Source organism: Dendropsophus ebraccatus, chromosome 7, assembly GCF_027789765.1.
Source record: "Dendropsophus ebraccatus isolate aDenEbr1 chromosome 7, aDenEbr1.pat, whole genome shotgun sequence".
Classification (NCBI taxonomy): Eukaryota; Metazoa; Chordata; class Amphibia; order Anura; family Hylidae; genus Dendropsophus; species Dendropsophus ebraccatus.
In genome coordinates this window covers 57,327,945-57,346,681 of record NC_091460.1, presented here as the reverse complement: position 1 = coordinate 57,346,681, position 18,737 = coordinate 57,327,945, and the positions used below count along the sequence as shown (strand labels likewise).

Here is an 18,737-nt window from a genome sequence, read left to right as displayed (position 1 = left end):
AACCAATTAGGCTCTAATTATATAAACAGAACTTTGACTACAGGACCACAGCTGTACATGCAGTACTGTATATGGATGTCGATGGATTGGTTTAGTAATTGTTCACCTCTGCCCCAACACAGTCATTCCCACCTTTCTAGTATCCCTCATATCAATAATGGCAGCTGCTCTATTAGAGGACATGTCCATATCTTATATTCCTTGATAGCCTGATTCCTGATGTAATGCCCCCTTTGGCCTGTCAGCTGTACATGTTGTACTTTATTATGACTCATTTGCAGCAGGTCAGGTGACTGTCGTTGGAAAAGACCTGGCTTTGTGCGTTCTCTGTGTAGACAGAGCAGTGGCGTGGGTTGTTGTCAGCAAGGCATGAACGGCTGTTTGCTTTTCAGCCTTCGTTCATTTAGATTGTTTAGCAATGCAAACACAAGCTGTATGCCCGCAGATCAAAGCACAAACAAATGGAGCCTATTAAAACATACTTAAAGGTAACATTCTCAGATTGTGTTCTCTCCTCTAATGGACAAGCAAATACCCCATGAACCAGGAACCTGCAGCCACGGTGCAAATTACTCATGACATGCAACACTGGGATTGCAAAACTGTTCTATATGGGAAGGTTATGGCTGTACATATTTATATATGCCTTTAGTCATTATATGTAGGCGTTCTTTACTGTAAGAGCAGTGAAATTTCATCAAGTGGTAAACCCACCAATTTTGACAGTATTGGCGAGCCATCTAATATGTTTGGAGGCCTCCCGCTCTCTTCCAATGGATGGTGTCAGGGAGAAAAAGGATCAGGCATGTTGAGTTTCAACTGCCCAATAATTTTGTTCCATGGTAAATAAGCTGCCATCAGCTTATCTCCCCCGCCCCACATTTAGAATGCTGAATGCTCAGCCAAAGGTTCATGTATATAGGGAGAGTAAGCGTTCAGCCAACAACTACCATGTGAAAATGGCTAGCTTTACATTTTAATGGCATATGATATACCACATGGGTCTCCAAACTGCGGCCCTCCAGCTGTTACAATACTACATTTCCCATCATGTCTGGACAACCAAATCCAAAGCTTTAGCTGTCTGGGCATGATGGAAATTGTGGTTTTGCAACAGATTTGGAGACCCATGATGTACCATATGATATCCAGTGCATAGTATTTATTATTATTATTATTATTATTATTATTATTATTATTATTATTATTATTATTATTATTATTATTATTATTATTATTATTATCATTATTATTATCAGTAGTAGTAGTAGTAGTAGTAGTGTGTATCCTAAAGGAGTTATCCAGAATTAGAAAAAAACACAGCTACCTTCTTGCAAAAACAGCAGCACCCCTGTCTTCTCCAGAACTAGGGTTGCCTTACCCCCTATCCTACCTAGAATGGTAACATCTGGCTGAAGAGTTCTTTACATATTGGCTACCATTTTTCTTCAATACAGGTCCTGATACTACAGTATAATGAAATTCTCCGTACACACATTTACAGTGTAGCAAAGCTAAGTTTGTGGCAATCCACAGAAATATATTGCCATTTTGTGTAATACAGATAAACCTGCCGCAATATCTCTTGCTTTAGAATTACACAAATTGTTAGCAAACTGCTATATATGGTATATGACAGACAGAAACACGGTGTAAATGGTCGGGTGCTGTCTGTTTTCTGGGAACATCTTGCCAATTAGTAGAAGGGGATAATGCGGTGAGGCCAGAAGACTTTGTAGTGACTGTAAAAGACGCCATAATGATGTCACTTTCCTTCTCTTTAGGCTATGAGAAGACGGACGACATTTCTGAGAAGACCTCGCTCGCTGATAAAGAAGAAACCAGAACTATTTTTATCAACCAGCCTCAGCTTATAAAGTTCTGCAACAACCGTGTCAGGTAAAGAGCTGTGCGCCTCATTAGAAGAGCTGCTTACAGGCACAACGGGGGCATTGCTGTAAGGCTGCTGTGTCTCAAGTACCTCGGCTTCTCAGGGCAGTCTCCTTGTGAAAGAGGACAAGATGTGGAGGCATTTGCAGACGTCAAATAGGTTCAGGAATGTTCTCTTGCATTAATTCCTGTTTCAGCCATAACCATTTTTATTGTTGGAGGAGGTTGTTGCTAAAATTTCCAGGGAGCGTACCCCCAATATAGGACATGTGATCATCTTATTGGGGGCAGATGGAGATCAATGCTGAAATCCCCCCTCCACCAAAGCAGGGATATTTCTACAGCACAGGCATTGGGTTTCACCATTTAGATATATAGTACAGTCACAGGAATGGACCCAACCTGCTGTTTGTGAACATATCACTGGGTTCTCATATAGCATATCACACAGCCAGTGAATGTATGGCAGAACGGCATGCATATTACAGTGGTTTTGTGGTGCTGTTTTTGGTCTTGTTACTTTTAAATGTGAAACATGTTTTTTTAACACATTTCACCTATAAAAACAGCATAGCCAATGACCACATCGGCAAACATTGAATGTAAAGCGTCTGCAGTTTTGGTGCACGGTGACTGCCACATTACCACTGCTTGTGAAATTATTGGAAATGTCCAATTTATGTCTCCGCTCTGACATATGCCTATATGGAGAGTTAGCTGTCAGCATGTCTGGATATGCTGGGGCATTATCCTGCAACACCCATGCTAAAATAAAATAAAAAAAGTAGACTTTGAGGTAGGGCTGTAGAGTCAGAGGTAGTTTTGGCTGGAGTTAAAAAAAAAAAAAAAAAAAAAAATTTACAGAGATACAACGTCCGTTATTTGGCACTCAAAACAACATCCGCTGTTTGGACGATCAAATATAGGTCTTTGTTTTGAATAAAAATTGCATTGATGTCTATGGACAATGTGTCACTGGAACCAGGGAGTAGTCCGGACCTTTATCCATTAGACAACAGTTGGGGGAGGTGAGTAGCGCTTTTATTTTTACACTGCCCCAGCGTGTGTGTTTATATTTGTATTTGCCCCATACAACCCATTGAATTAGAAGACATTAAGCTATGCTTTCTGAAGTGGTGACAGCACAGATCTTCAGAAGTTTTCATGCCAGAGAAGGTCTGTGCAGTGGGAAACTAACCGGATGATAAAGTAAGTGTCAGAATTAACATTTCTACATTTTCATATTGTGCAGTGCATGGTTTCCCTATTACATGGGCTAGCTCCTTGTAGACAGGCTGATAAATCATAGTCTGGCAGTGTTTTTCCAAGCCGAGAACCCTTGTGCACCCTGTGAAATGTCATCAATAATGAGTAGATAAAATATCTGCAATCACGCTGATTTTCTGCTACTTTTTTCCCGTGTTTTCCAGCACTGCAAAATACAACCCTTTTACATTTCTGCCAAGATTTCTCTACTCTCAGTTCAGAAGAGCAGCCAACTCGTTTTTCCTGTTCATTGCCCTGCTCCAGGTAAACTGCATAATGTTAACCCATCAGCTGAATGCATTGTACATTATTACAGGCTTTTATGGCCGTGTATTCAGGCTGCACAGCTATGCGGAAGGTTATCCTCTACTTATCTAATATTTATATGGGAAACGTTCCTGCCTGTAAAACAACGTCTCCAACGAATAATAGTCATTGCTTTGTCCTTTTCTGCAAAGTAGTTTTGTCTGCAGTTTAGTTTCTTTGTTGCCTATATGATTTTTAAGGAATAATTTTGTGGTAACCATTAAAGCGATGTTAAAATATATATGTTGAATAATTGATGGAAAAATAATGTACTTAAAAAATGGTCCAGAGACTGGGGGTGGAGGGGGGTATTTTGAGGACAAGCAAATGCAGAAGGAGATACTGGAACATTAAATGGTCACTGTTGCTTACCTTCATGTGAAAGCCTATGTAAATCCCACCACATTTGGAAATTGCTTCATAAATCACTCCTTACTCCAGATGAACAGATCTGATGTTTTGGCTACTAGGTGCCTCCCTTTCCTGCAATCTGCTGTCTACTGCCTGTTGGGAAAATCTGTCTCTAGCAATGGCTAGATCAAGACAGAGCACAGGGATGGTGCTTAGTATAGGCTATGTGGAGAAGAGAATGGGAGAGTGTCTAAGAGAGCCTTGGTTGTGTACACTCTATCCTTGAAAGGTAAATCAAGGCTTCCCTCTCATTTATCACCACTCATGGTTCTGGGCAGCTGTCCCTTGTGTAAATGGCAGTGATTTTACTGCTGTATTTTCATGGTGCTGCAATGTGATTCCCCCCCCCCCCCCCCCCCATCTTTTTGGCTTCTCAGCAACACTGGCAATTCAGTGCTTAGTGTAACACCTTCTTTGTTGTATTTTTTTTCTTTTATTCCTTCTCACATAGCACCTTGCAAAAACAGTGCAACAGTAACACTTTCTCCCTCCATGTGACATCTTTGGTACTGTACTGTGTAAATCATCCCCAGTCAGTACATTTTCACCAGCACTATGTCATGGCATATCACAAAGGAATATACACTGTTTTTTGGACAGAGAATTAAGGAAAAGGAAGCCATGCAATCTTGCATCTTTTAACATTTATTTTACTGATTTCCAGACTTCTCTAGTCACCTTGGTTGATGACTGAAAGTACAGGTGTTCACTATGAAAATTAAATAATAAAACATGGACAAGATTGCATGGACAAGTGGACATACAGTAGGTTCTGGGACACTAATCTCTATCTGCGAAATAACATGCTTGTTTATTGTCCCAAAATGGAGGAACAGGGTTCCTTTTAAAGAGTCACTGTCGTGTTTTTTTTTTTTTTTTTAATTGGGTTTATTAGACAAATAAGCCATTTTCTGCATTCAAAAAGACTTTTCCCAGGTCCCCCCCCCCTCCCTTCTGCTCTCTCATCCACTGCTTTTTATCAGGAAATCATGTCTTGTTGCATCAGACATGCCCCTGTCTGTTCTATGGAGAGTAGAGGGGGGAGGAGGAGGGAGATTAGTCACCAGCAGAGAGCAGAGAAAAAAGGATTACACAGGGGAGGTGCATGAAAGAGGTATTCAGAGGTTAGAAAGGTCAGTGCTGACATCAAAGGAGATAGTTGGTGATGTAGCTGTAAATTAAGCTCTTTGTTGTCCTGTTTTGGTGCCTCATCTCCCTCAACTCCTCAACTTTCCATAGACAATCATAAAGACAGGGGGGAGAGCTTCATACTGCTTTTTCATGCTAAAAATGCATTTTTCGCTAATAAACCCTATTACAAATTTTCTTAAAATCACCTGTACTATTGATTTCTGCAAAAAAAAAAAAAAAAAAATGTAAACGACAGTGACACTTTAAGGTAATTTGCAGGCAGGAGCAATATACAGTGGTACCTTGGTTTAAGAGTAACTTGGTGTAAGAGCATTTTGGTTTAAGAGCTCACAGTTTTTCAGAATTGTAACTTGGTTTAAGAGCATTGCTTTGGTTTGAGAGCTCCCTGTACTGGGTAGGAGGGCGAGTTGTTGAGGGGCATGGTCTGCATAGAATGGTCTACATTACTGTACTCTGACCCAGGAAGTCTCTATCACCTTCCAAATCATAGCAGATCCACTTCAGGCTGGGGCTTACATCAGAGGACAGGACTGTGGGGGGTAATCTCTTCATAGCTGTAACCCCTCTCTCCCTGGACAGAGAGCGCTGCATGTGTGTGCCCACGTATGTCCTGCTCATTCCTTCATGCTCCCTGCAGTCTCTGTCAGTCTTGATTTGGTCCATGCTGAACACACACCCCTTCCCCATTTCTGTCATGTGACCACACAGACCTCTCACAGCAGCCCTGCTTCTCTATTCAAGCTTGTTGTACTACGCTACTGCATTATGGGGATTTGCAGCTCCATCCATCCATCTCCAAACTGCGGCTGTTTTTTAGGTTTATGCACATATTATACATTATACTCCACATGCTGGTGGCTATACTGTACAGTAACTTCTAATATAACATAATTTACGTCATTTGTTTTACATGTTGTTCAGAATATAAAATCAGTATTTTTGGGGTGTAGAACCAATTGTCTGCATATCCATGATTTCTTATGGGGAAATTTGCTTTGGTTTAAGAGTGATTTGGATTACAAGCGCGGCCCCGGAATGAATTATGCTCGTAATCCAAGGTACCACTGTATACTGCATTCTTGTTATGGATGCTGGTCCTAGCCTGGAACGTGACTGTAATTCAGAGGCATGAAAGCCTGTATTATTCTTATCTGCTGCTGGCCTAAAGAGCACTGAGGCAGGCAATCAGCAGAATATTGTAACTTCATCGTTCTATAACCCCGTCAGTCATCAGTTATTACAGAGGGGAGCTGATTGTAATATGTGCGGGCCAGTCAGTGTACTGTATGTGATGGATGAACAATGTGTGTCATCCATTCCTGCATAACAATTCTGGAGGTTATGGTTTACCCACTCTAGTATATCGGGATACTCTTAAGGCCCTAAACACACAGATTATCTACCAGATTTTTGCAGCCAAAGCCAGGAATGGATTTGAAAAGAGGAGAACTCTTAAGTCTTTCCTTTATGACCTATACTGTTTTTAATCTGTTCCTGGCTTTGGCTTCAATAATCTGTCAGATAAGTGTGTGTGTGTGTGTGTGTGTGTGTGTGTGTGTGTGTAATAGGTCTACCCTCTGTAGGATATATGTGTACTCCTATGGTACTTTCACATGGAGCGATAAATCGCTCAATCAATTGTTTAATGATTCTGAAGCAATTATTTGTTTTTACGCCGATCAGACAAAGAGATAAATAGTTTGAAACAATTCTTTTTATGATCGCTTTTAGATGGCTTAAGGACAACCCTCACAGAACGGTGAATCTGCGAAAGACTGTTTAGACAAAGCAATCTGCAAATTATCAGTGACCGGTCACGGTTTGAGAAGATTTTAAAAGACCACGATAAACGATTTCTTGCTCGTCTCGGCTAATCGTTGCTGCCGTTTGTCTTTCAACATATTGAAAGACAAACAATTGTGATAGCAGCGATCGGCTTCCGTTGTTCTGTGGAATAGGAGTGGCAGCAGCAGCAGACTGCCGCTATCCTCTATGGGCTGGCCGGACGATCTAGCATTCACCCAGGCAGCTCCCCGTGGCCTTCCCTGCGCTTACCTGCTCGCTCGCGGGAAACAGGATGCAAATGAGCGCTGACAGTGCTTGTTTGCTCCTTTGTCGCCCCGTGTAATAGGGGCTTTAGTGAGTTGTCTATTCTCTGTAGGGCATTAGAGATTTAAGTTGAACACTTTACTGCTATTTTGTGGTTTGTTTGCCCTTTTCTTTTGCCAAAAGCTGAGGAATAATGTGTAATCCCAATCCATTATAATCTTTCTGAAATACAATGCAAAGGTTTTATTGTGTTCTGTGCATTATATACTTGGCATGTGGCACCACTGTTGGTTTTATTTCTTGTTGAATGGACGGCTTACGGTTTTTTGGCAGGCACAGTAACCTAACAGGTTTACCTACACCATAATCTTTAATGTGCTTTTCCTCTTAACAGTTTTCCGATTGTTTGTTGGTTCCCATGTGTCAGTGCCATAGATAGCACCAGGGAGAATGCTGGAGAAGAGCTGCTTTGCATCTTGTAAATCACTATTGCTAGTCCAGGAGAGATACAAGTTATAACTGCGCTCTACCCGTATAGTAAAACATCAGTTCTTGTATGATCATGTCCTTTTAGCGCTAGAGATCTGGCTGCTTTTTCATTTTGACTAGGGGAGGGAAATTGCAGGCATTGTAGCTTGCATTGACTACATGTGTGCTGCAACTGCAGGCTCCTAACACTGCGTGTAAAGGCGACCTTGACTGCATTAAAGAGGTAGTTTTAAAAAAAATCCAGTATTTATCAGCTGCCGTATGTCTGGCAGGAAGTGGTATTCTTTCCAGTCTGAACAGCAGGAGAGGTTTTTATGGGGATTTTCCTACTGCTCTGGACAGTTCTCGTCTCGGACAGAGATCGCAGCAGAAAGCACTGTGTCAGACTGGAAAGAATACACCACTTCTGGCAGGACATACAGCAGCTGAAAAGTAGTAGAAGTCTTGAGATTTTTTACTAAAAGTAAATTGCAAATCTTTGGCACTTTGTGACGCCAGTTGATTTTTTTTTTTTTTTTTTTTTTTTGTGAACTACCCCTTTAATGGAATAGGCCTTAGTTGCAATAACACAACCTGTGGACAGGTCTGGTGCTGTTTTTGGGCAGCCATGTTTTAATCACCATGCCTTTCAACACGCAATTACAATCTACACCTAAGTTTACCACAAGTGCACCACCTTCTCCTCTCTCCTGCCTGTTTGTGTCACTCCTAGTCATGCCCTGTAAATTTGCCAACTACTTGGATAAGTACATAAGAAGAAGGTAGGAAATCCCACATGACAGCCAGGATTTCCAGCCATCCGTAAATTCCTGGACAGTTCACCCTTCCATTAAAGTGTTGTTCTATGTGCAGAATTAGCAGTGTGTTAAATGCACCACGATTACTACAAACATACAAAAACACAGAAAAATGCAACAGCTCACCGCAATGGCAAGATACAGACCCACTACAGACATGAAAATAGTTAAAAGCAGCCCCGCCAACGGCTAAAAAAAATAATGCCACAAAAATAATGAGGCTCTTAGTTACCATTTGCAAACAGAGTAAACCACCCCACCACGATAAGTTGGCCTCATGCTCGGGGCAGACCCTACACTGTACTATGGCCTCTTCATGGCATGTTATGCGCCTATGCTCTGGGCATGCAGGATCCATCTTATACCGGCAAAAGTAATTACACCACCTGGGTGGCGTGCACGACCAAGTAGAGGCAGCCACTCCCCCATCTGGAACATAGAGCATGAGGCCACCTTATAGTGGTGGGGGGTTTATACTGTTTGCAAATGGTAACAGAGAGCCCCATTATTTTTTTGGGAATTTTTTTTAGCAGTTTGGGGGGTGGGGGGGGGGCTGCTATTAACTATTTTCATGTCTGTAGTGGGTCTGTATCTTGCCATTGCGGTGAGCTGTTGCATAAAATCCCATGTCAATGTTTTAAGGCTCCTTGACTGAGCGAGACTTGACTTGCTCTGACCTGTTCCATGGTCCATATTTGCCGTAGTACATTTGTAAATCTTGTAGTTAGATTTGGATATGTTACCAGATGTTCTGTAGGAACAAAAAGCCATTCTATGAAAGGCTATGAATTATTTACACAATAAGACAACTTAGGGAAAGGTTAGGCAAGACTTTAGCCAGTATCTACAATATGTTGCCAATACCAGCAGCTAAGAGTATGTAGGTTAAATTGACTTATTGAAGGTATGTTATACGATTGCTCTTATACCCGATCTTACATTAGCTGTAAGGAGATGCTGGTAGCACACTAGGAAATTGTACAGTACATGTTGGCTATCACAGGTGACACTGTAGAATGGTTGTAGGATCATCCTGAAGCTGAGACGTTGTCTCCTGGTTCCACCACATACACTATAGCAAAGCTTTATCTTTGGCTGTCCAGTCATGATGGGAATTGTAGTTTTGCTGGCAGGCTGAAGGTTTTCCCATCCCTGCATTCTAGTTGCTGTGAGCTGTCCAGCTGCTGAAGGTGCCGTCCTGTCTATACCAGAATACCTAGTTTCTTGAGACTCATATCTTATATTGTTGAAATAGAATAGAAATTCTCTATCTGTACAGAAGGAATGCAGTGTTATGATGTCTGGCTAATGAATATGAATGGCTCTAAGATTCCTCCACCTCATTTTAGGTTTCAAAAAGGGAATTATCTGTACTTAGTTTGCCAGGCTGCTCATGGGTTCTCATGGCTGAATGGGGTGGAAGTCGGACATTTGCTCTGCTACTCTGTTCAGCTCCAAGAAGGGGGGGGGGGGGGCTCCTTCAGGTAACAGATGGGACTACTACCTCGGCACACCATATAGCTATACTCCTGACCTGTATGGCTTCATAACTCCCCCACTGGATGATGCCTCATAGTCAGTCTGCAGTTTTGTTAACATCCAAAGCATGTTTCTTAATGTCTTCCAGAATGTATGCTCAGTGATGCCTCTCCTGACTGGTATTAGCGGGGCCTCTCCTGACTGGTATTAGCGGGGCCCCTCTCCTGACTGGCGGTAGCGGGGCCCCTCTCCTGACTGGCGGTAGCGGGGCCCCTCTCCTGACTGGCGGTAGCGGGGCCCCTCTCCTGACTGGCGGTAGCGGGGCCCCTCTCCTGACTGGCGGTAGCGGGGCCCCTCTCCTGATTGGTGTTAATTAGAATTAGAATGTCTATATGGATTGCACTCTATGGCTATTTCATTCATTGGGGTATGTCCCGGCAGCACATAGATATAGCATTTCCTTGTAAAGTCTTGACAATCGCACCGCTCCCTGAGATGACACCTACCTGATTGCAAAGTCCATTAAAAATGCAATTACAGGATGTGCTGCTCCGGGAGCTGTAAATGCTTCCTTCAGTCTCCAAACTTGTGAATAAAATAGACATTGAACTTCAAGCTGCTTGCAAATAACCTGTCCCGCTGTTAGCAAATGGTTCACATCACAGCCTGTAGTATAACTTACACTGACAGAGCAACAGTACTGCTTACAAAGAACTATGTGACCAAAATTAGAACAAGCTTTAGATTGATCTAATAAAAATAGGTCAGACGGATAGAAATTGTTTAGCTTAAATTTTGTTTTCTTCCATTAGTCTTCTGCACAAACTGAGGTTAGACATATCCTTCAGTATCTATTGCCACCTTCAGTAGTGTGTTTCTTCCAGAGTCCTTGGGGAATCCTTCTGTTTGCATGGGCACCCTACCCCAGTGGTAGCTTTCTAGCTGCTGCTACTGCATCTTCCTTTTGTTGCAGCCTGTGATTTATGGTGGTAGAGGGGTTTTACGTCCAATGGGTGTTGTCCTTATGTAGCCTAACAAAGTATAGGCATTCAGTGGGGTACCTGGGTAATGGCTTCCTGGTGTAAGTTATTAATGCAAAGGTTATGTTGCATCAGGGAATTACATGTAATTCCAGTGGCCTGTATATCACTTTACAGCACATATTGTTTGTCTTTCAGCAAATTCCTGATGTTTCTCCCACTGGTCGATATACCACTTTGGTACCGCTGCTGTTCATTTTAGCTGTGGCTGCTATCAAGGAAATCATAGAGGATGTGGTAAGTGTTAGACATGTTCTAATGTTTTTTTCTCCTATGACTATTGGAATTTCTGCACTTTTTTTGCATCTTGCTTGTGACTCCCCAGCTGTTGGCAGCTTCAGGTACTGTTGTTCACTAGCGGCACCAGAGATGTTGTAGTAGTACTAAAACTTGCTACTGAGGTCAAAACTACAGTTTTACTTCTATAACAATATTGAATTCCATAAACAAATACAGTGGTCCCTCAGGTTACAATATTTTCAGTATGCAATGGTTCTTATATGCCTGCAGAATTCCATGCCAAGTTTCCATGCCAAATTGAGGTTGAAATCTGCTCAGAATCATCATTAGAAATCAGTTCAGGTTTTGACGCTGATTAATATTGATTTCCATAAGGGAAAAACGTGCAGAAATGTGTTCAGAAAATTAAGGTCACTACTTTTTCCAGTGATCTCAGATGGGGGTTCTGAAAACTTCACAGGTCTCCAGCTTAGTTTGGAGATTTCCATGGAAGTCGATGGGACATGTTTGTGGGGTCTTTTTTAATGTAAAACCATCCTTATTTAAAAGTGGAAATAGTTGCAAACTCTGCTGTCAAATCAGCAAAGGATTTAGCAATGTAAACATGGTCTTAGAATGCTTTCAAGTAGCGGATCTACGCAGTTCTTTTCTTATTTAATCCTGTGCTCTTCATATTGGAACTAAAATCCGGGATAATGTTCTAAAAAGAGACGCCTTTAAGTAACTGAGGAATTCCTGCGTTGTCCATAGTCCAAGTCTATCATATTTCTACTACACGCCTCCTTTTAAGTACAAGAGCCTGGCAGGGGGTTGGGGATTAATGGGCATAAGGCTGGTGTACAGTAGTAAATACAAGTGGGTAGAGCTTATTCTTGCATTGCATTTACTGTATAAAGAACCTTGTAGGCATACAATCTGCATGTCCATTTTGCTCAGTAAATTTTCACTCCATTTTTCTTTCTACCTGTCTTATCCCCCAAATCCTCGTGTGACTCCCCCCTACATGATGATTTTATATGGTGTATAAATCGGGTTGATTCTCCAGCCTGGACATGACTGTAGTCTCATTGTTCTATTGTGAACTGTTACCCAGCTTCAGTGCTATATTCAAAGCTGCAATGTTCTCTCTGATGTTTTTGTTGAACATTTCCCTTTATACCATCCCATAATGAATTCCACTCAGGTAGCGGCAGAAGGAGAATGCTTCTGGGAGCAAAGCTTTTCCTGCCCATAGCCTGGCATTCTGGGAGGCCTTTGTCTTCTTGTGGATGTTCCTCTACTGACTTATTAATGTTCTTGTCTTGAATGTGATGAACATTGTAATACAGATGCCAGCCTGGATGAATTACAGCACTGCTTAAAATATCTCTACATATTCTTACTGTGTATAGTGTGTAGGTATAGACAGAGCGAGGGCCACCTCTGATTTATACTGGACTTTTTATTGCAAAGTTAAATATATCATCATATATTTTGTTCTCAAACCCTCCTAGGAAATATGGCTACATTTAAAAGGGTTATCCAGCGCTACGAAAACATGGCCACTTTCTTCCAGAGACAGACCCTCTCTTGTTTCCAGCTTGGGTGGGGTTTTGCTGCTCAGTTCTATTAAAGTGAATGGAGGTTAATTGCAAACAGCACCTGAACTGGAGACAAGAGTCGTGTTGTCGCTGAAAGAAAGTGGCCATGTTTTTGTAGCACTGGATAACCCCTTTTCCAAACCTTTTAGGTACATAAGGCTAAAGTAGCAATAGATAAGACTGTAACATTTTCCTATTTGTTCTTAAAGGGGTTGTCCAGGCTTACAGAACATGGCCGCTTTCTTTAAAAACTGCACTTCTCTTGCCTTCAGTTTGGGATGTGGTTATGCAGCTCAGTTCCATTGAATTTAATGGGGCATTTTTGTAATATCACACAATTTAAGAACAGAAGTGGTACAGTTTTGCAAGAAAGTGGCTATGCTTTTTTTTTTTTTTTTTTTTTTATAAATCCTGGATAACCCATTTCACAGGAATCGGTCTTGTGTTGCCTGACCAATGAGTGATCAAGCAGCTCCTTGACAGCTTCACTCTATCCTGCAAGCCTTGATTTTATAGTTCTATTCCTATACAGGGAATGATTTATTCATCAAGGCTGATGGGGCGGGGGAAGCCGCCAGGGACCACCCTGATGACTCGCGGTTCAGGCAGCATGAAGGGGACAGTAGGAGCCGGAAGGGGATTGTTTACAGCAGACAAATTAGTCGTCTTAACCTAGAAGAAGTACTTCTACTGATATCTCCTGCTTGAGGAGACACACAAGTTGTATTTTCCATTTGTCTTCTCAATCATTGGGGCAGAATAGTAAATTAACAGCACAAGTAGATCCTTTATATCATATTTACTTGATCAATCTGGTAGGATGTGTGGTCTTTTTACAGATAAAATAGCTCTGCATGCTTCTCCGCTATACCTGCAGGTGTGAAACTGGAACAGCTCAAGGGCTAGGAAGAAGATACTTAGGTGTACCCAACTAATCTCTCCTTAGAATCCACATATTCTAGATGGCATATCCTGTGAACAAGGCCACATTCATACAACCCTTCTGTTTCTACTTTACAAATCTGTAAAATTACAGTTGTGTAAAAAGGTCCATTGAAATCAATGAGTATTTCTATTATCCGCAATTATGCATCCGAAGTGTAGTATAATACTGAAAGGGCCCTGACAGTAATGGCACTGGCAGCTGACTATCTACTCTGGGTTTTATGCCCTCAGTCCTGGCTGCTCCCAACTCTTTTGTTACTGCGAGGCAGTAAATAGTGCTGCATAACTATGCTCAAAGGATAATAAAATGGCACAAGGTACATGAAAAGTCAGTCAGGCCATCAACATGGGCAACAACTTGTGGCCATAAGACTGAAGCAAAAACCTATATTATGTAAGGTGTGAACCCAGCCTAAAGGGGCAATACACACTAGCGCCGTACCATATGATCTATTTTGATGTGTACGTTAAAGCCCACACCCCTTATGTATGTTTTCTGTTCTGAATAAGGGTAAATTTCCTAGATACATGCTTTCATATAGGCTGTCCTGGACATAGGAACTTACTGTATACATCATCTACAAACCCTCCTAATAAAATGTAGCGGGAAGCTCCACAATCACAATGTGGGCCATATCTTAGACATAATATATGATCTTTATACTGTATATTACACATAAGAACACATCTACAACAGTCATGTTAGCTTTATTTTTTAAGCTACATGTTTCCTTTGGGTGGTATGTTTCTTATTCCTTTGGGTAGTATGTTTCTTATTCCTTTCCAGCAAAATTAGTCCTCAATTGTAAGGACATCACAATACTTATTGTTCATTGCTCTAATAGATGGCTGTGCCTTTTTTTCTGTGAGATGTTAGTCCTTTAATGCATGCAGTCTTTTTCTTTATGTTGGTGTCCTGTCTGTAATAATACATGCAGATCCATTGTGTAAGTGGTATAGTCTGTGTGCATACGTGCCAGCTCTGTGAACAAAGGACAGTGGAGAGGATGGATGAGTGTTATTCCAATCCTATCCCTGAATGCTTACTCAATTCACATTGCACAATTAACCAGAAACCTGATATCGACTGCAAACAGTGACATCATGATGCTGCAGCCAAATGTCTGGTTCAGTGCCAGCCTGCAGTTGGTATCTTAAAGCTCAACTGCACTGTAAGCCTAAAAACTTCCACACAACTGCAGTGACTTTTACCTGTTTGTGCACTATAACATATAATATAGCTATATATGGATATAAAAAGAAGTATAGGATTCCTATATGTAAATGGATACAGACACTATAATGTGCATCGTAAATCTCTTTACACCGTTGCCTGCTACAAGTTCTCATCAACTATATACAAGTCAATCTGTAAATGTTAAAAGGACCTAGCCAATTATTGGGTGTGTACGGCTACATGAATGATCGCTGTAGTGTTTGTGTGGTGGTGCTTTTTCGTTATTGTCGGTAGAACATCACCTGTTTACATGGGGAAATGCGCTGCTGACAAATGACGATTTATAGGCCTGCACAGCCAATCCATTCCGCTGATAAAATAGTATTTGTTTACATATCAACTGATCGCTCAGCCTTAGGGTGCGTTTACACAGAAAGATTTATCTGACAGATTTTGGAAGCCAAAGCCAGGAATGGATTTGAAAAGAGGAGAAATCAGTCTTTCCTTTATGACCTGATCCCTGTTTATAGTCTGTTCCTGGTTTGAGCTTCAAAGATCTGTCAGATAAATCTATCTGTGTAAATGCACCATTATACGGAGCAACAACCAGCCCTTACACCAGGAATGAGGGCAACTCCGGCCCTCCAGCTGTTGCACAACTACAATTCTCATCATGCCTGGACAGCCAAAGCTAAGCATGATGGGAATTGTAGTTTTGCAACAGCTGGAGGGACAAAAGTTCCCCATCCCTGCTTGACACCCTGCTTCTCCAAAAATTGAAGAGCAGAAGGGTGTGCCTGTTTAGTGTTCAGGTTCAGGTGTTTAGGTTTGTTTTTAGCAACAGTCGGAGAGCTAAAGGAGAGTCTACCATCTCAAAAGTAGGGTAGCCAGCCAAGACTATGAGCATAAAATAAGAAGTAAGCCGAAGGGTTGGAGAACTCACAAGCATGTAACTGCTTGTAAAAGAAGTATTTAGTAACTAAAGCTTCCATGAAAAGTTTGCTTTGGACCCCCACTGATGACTGGTGTCTCCTCCTGTTTAAAAAGTGTTTGAATGGAGAGAGATATTCGACCACAGTAATAAATAGGAGACTCCCACTGATTAATCACTTATTGGAACAATGCTGCACACGTTCTACAAGAGAGCGGCTCTAGTGTGAGCTGGAACATGTTTAGTGGTGTTACTAGAGATGTCCAAACCCAAGCGTGCAGCATCTCACTACCAGTGGTTGAAGAAGTTGGATGCAGCCCTAAGGCTGCTGGGAAACATGGATACAGCCATAGGCCATGTTCACATGGCATAGAACACTGGCCGTACTGTGACCCAGCCGTGTCAGAGAAGATCCGCTCGCTCTATTGTGTCAACTGACATGTTTCTGCGGCCTCTATTCAATGAATAGCGGGCGCAGAAAACTGACATGTCAGTTTTTCATGCAGCCCGATGGAATCCCGGCCGGAGCGTATACTATGTAGATACACTCAGTCAGGGATTCCATTAATTCATATAGCACGTACTGTATGTTTTGTATAAATCACCACTGTTGTTGCAAATTGCAACAACTGCTGTGATTTATGCAAAGCTTACGTTGTGTGAACATGGCCATAGGCTGTATTTACCTTCAGCCACTAGTAATCAAATGCCGAACACTTGTGTTTGGACAGACCCAAGCGTGCTGTAGGTTCGCACACCTCTAGTTGTAACCAATTGGAATGCCGGGATTCCTTGCTCTTATTGATTGTGTACTGCCTTGCACAGTGCTAACCGGCTGGAGTGCTGGCCGGAGTTTGCCATAGAATATACAGTGCATCACAGCTTTCTGTATAGTTGCAGGTCCTTTATAGCGCCCTTCCTGCCCTGTGTCCACTGATATGGGTGCCTGCAATGGGCCTGTAGAACCAGAAAAGGAACTAGAAGAAGTCAATTTATTCACCCAGTGCAATATTTCAACCCGCACTGAAGCATCTCCAGTTTCATACACTTACCATATTGTATGCTTTTTTTCTTCTTTCTTCTCTTAGAAGCCTATAAATAACACTTGCTACTGTACGGTAAGCTGTGCTATGCTTCCAGGCTGTACACTCTGCACATATCCTGGGAGATTTCTTAAGTTAGAAGTGCAGGTTATGGTCCTATATCTCCTGGGATTTACAGAATCAATATTACATCTATCATTTTATTATGTCTCTGGCTGCCTGGATCCCGGTGTTATGCTTTGTTTTTTTGTCATACTTTTAATGGAACCTTCCTTATTGCAGATCGATGCTTAATTTGTGTAGAAGTATGATGTACTAATACAAGCACTTGGGTTTAGGAAGCCGCTATGCTTGTTGTGGTGTGATTATTGGCCTGAATTACTCACCGATTCTTCCTATGCTTCTCACATAATCAATACCCGAGGAGAGCTGCGGTGTGTTGCTGCCAGGCTTGTCAGTCAGTCTGTGCCTGCGCATAACACAGTTTATTTAGTAGATGACCTTCCAGTCATGCTATGGATTTTTCTGCAACATCCCTTTTGATCTTTGAATGTGCAGAGATGCATCGTCGGTATATGAGCGGAGAAGCCATCCCTTTGCTTATTGATTCTCTAAAGATTTATGTGTAACAATGTAATGTATGGCAGGTTATAATGATCTGAAATGAACTACATGGGTGAAAGAACTATAATAAAGCCCTCCTATAGTGCAGCATCCACTGTGATAATGGTCATGTCTTATTGAAGCAATAAAAGCTCTTTACGTCTACCCCTCTCATATCGGCGTCTAGTACATTCTGGTTCTATAATAATATGGCACAATAACAGTGACGTGACCAAACAACCACTGAACTGGATGGTTCACTACTGTGCTTGTATATCCAGTGTGTTCATAAACTCCACCAGAAAGGTGTACAGTCACATTGGCCAAGCCTACGTCTTGTTTTAGCATGGAAAAGGCTTGGCCCAGCCAATGTTTTCTGCTCTACAGCTGTCTGCATTTCAGCATGCACCAGATGTAGGCACACCTGCAGGTTACTAGACTACAGAACAGGGCTTCACTTGTAACTATTGTTTTCCCTGGGTCCTACCTGTAGCTTTCCTGTACTCAGTGATACCTCCAGCCCCCCACCCCACCATGCTGACCAGCCAGCAGTTTCAAGAAGAATCATACAAGCAGTACATATCAATATTGGAAGGTAACAAAAATGATAGTAATAGTAATTCACTAGGAGCTTACAAGATAAACCAAGCAAAACTTCAGCAACTGAATGCAAGTGTCAGTAATGAAGAAATAAACTAGGAATACGGAGAAGAACATACCATTTGACAGCTACGAAGAACATTTGGACTGACTAAACATAGCATACACTGTAACCCGCACATAGTGTGCAGGCCATAGGGTCTTTTAAAGGCTAACTAAGAGAATTTTATGCATAGCTACCGGGGCCTGAACATTCAAGGTGGTCTTAAACAGACTAATAGACGGAAGAAAAATAGCAGAAAGATTCCTGGTATTTGTCACAGCCTGAGAATGTTTACATTGGTGATTCCAGGGGCACAGGAGTCACATCATATAGATGCTTCATGTACTAATCCAGGGGCTGTAATCTTTGTAGGCTTCAGGAGCATTTAGACCACTACACCAGTTGGACACAGCAGTTATGTAAAGTTTTCATTATGGGTGACGTCATCATCTAGGATCATAAACCCAGAGCAACAGGCAGAGTGAAAACCTTAAAGCCGGGGCTGTCTCTGCCCACTGATGTAGACAATACAGTGTGTAAGCTAACAAACTAAGGATCTCCTTTTGTTTTCACCTCAGCAACCCTGAAGAAGCTTAGGGCAAAATGCATGTGGGGTTTAAGGTCACAACCTGGTGCCCCCCTGTCTTCATGGTTTTCTACGGAGAGGGGAGGGGTTGAGGGAGATGAGGCATCAAA

General features: G+C 41.9%; 1 protein-coding gene across 5 annotated transcripts in view; it reads left to right on the top strand.

The window, feature by feature from the left end:
- Positions 1 to 18,737, top strand: part of ATP8A1 (ATPase phospholipid transporting 8A1) — a 151,009-nt gene that overhangs the window by 25,414 nt on the left and 106,858 nt on the right. For 4 of the 5 annotated variants that reach the window (XM_069977578.1, XM_069977579.1, XM_069977577.1 and 1 more), the window contains exons 3-5: positions 1,785 to 1,899; positions 3,321 to 3,420; positions 11,018 to 11,116. In XM_069977578.1, coding sequence (XP_069833679.1) covers positions 1,785 to 1,899; positions 3,321 to 3,420; positions 11,018 to 11,116 — 314 coding nt within the window. Of the gene's footprint in view, positions 1 to 1,784; positions 1,900 to 3,320; positions 3,421 to 11,017; positions 11,117 to 18,737 lie in introns of those variants that run through there. The other variant, XM_069977581.1, reaches the window with a different exon arrangement.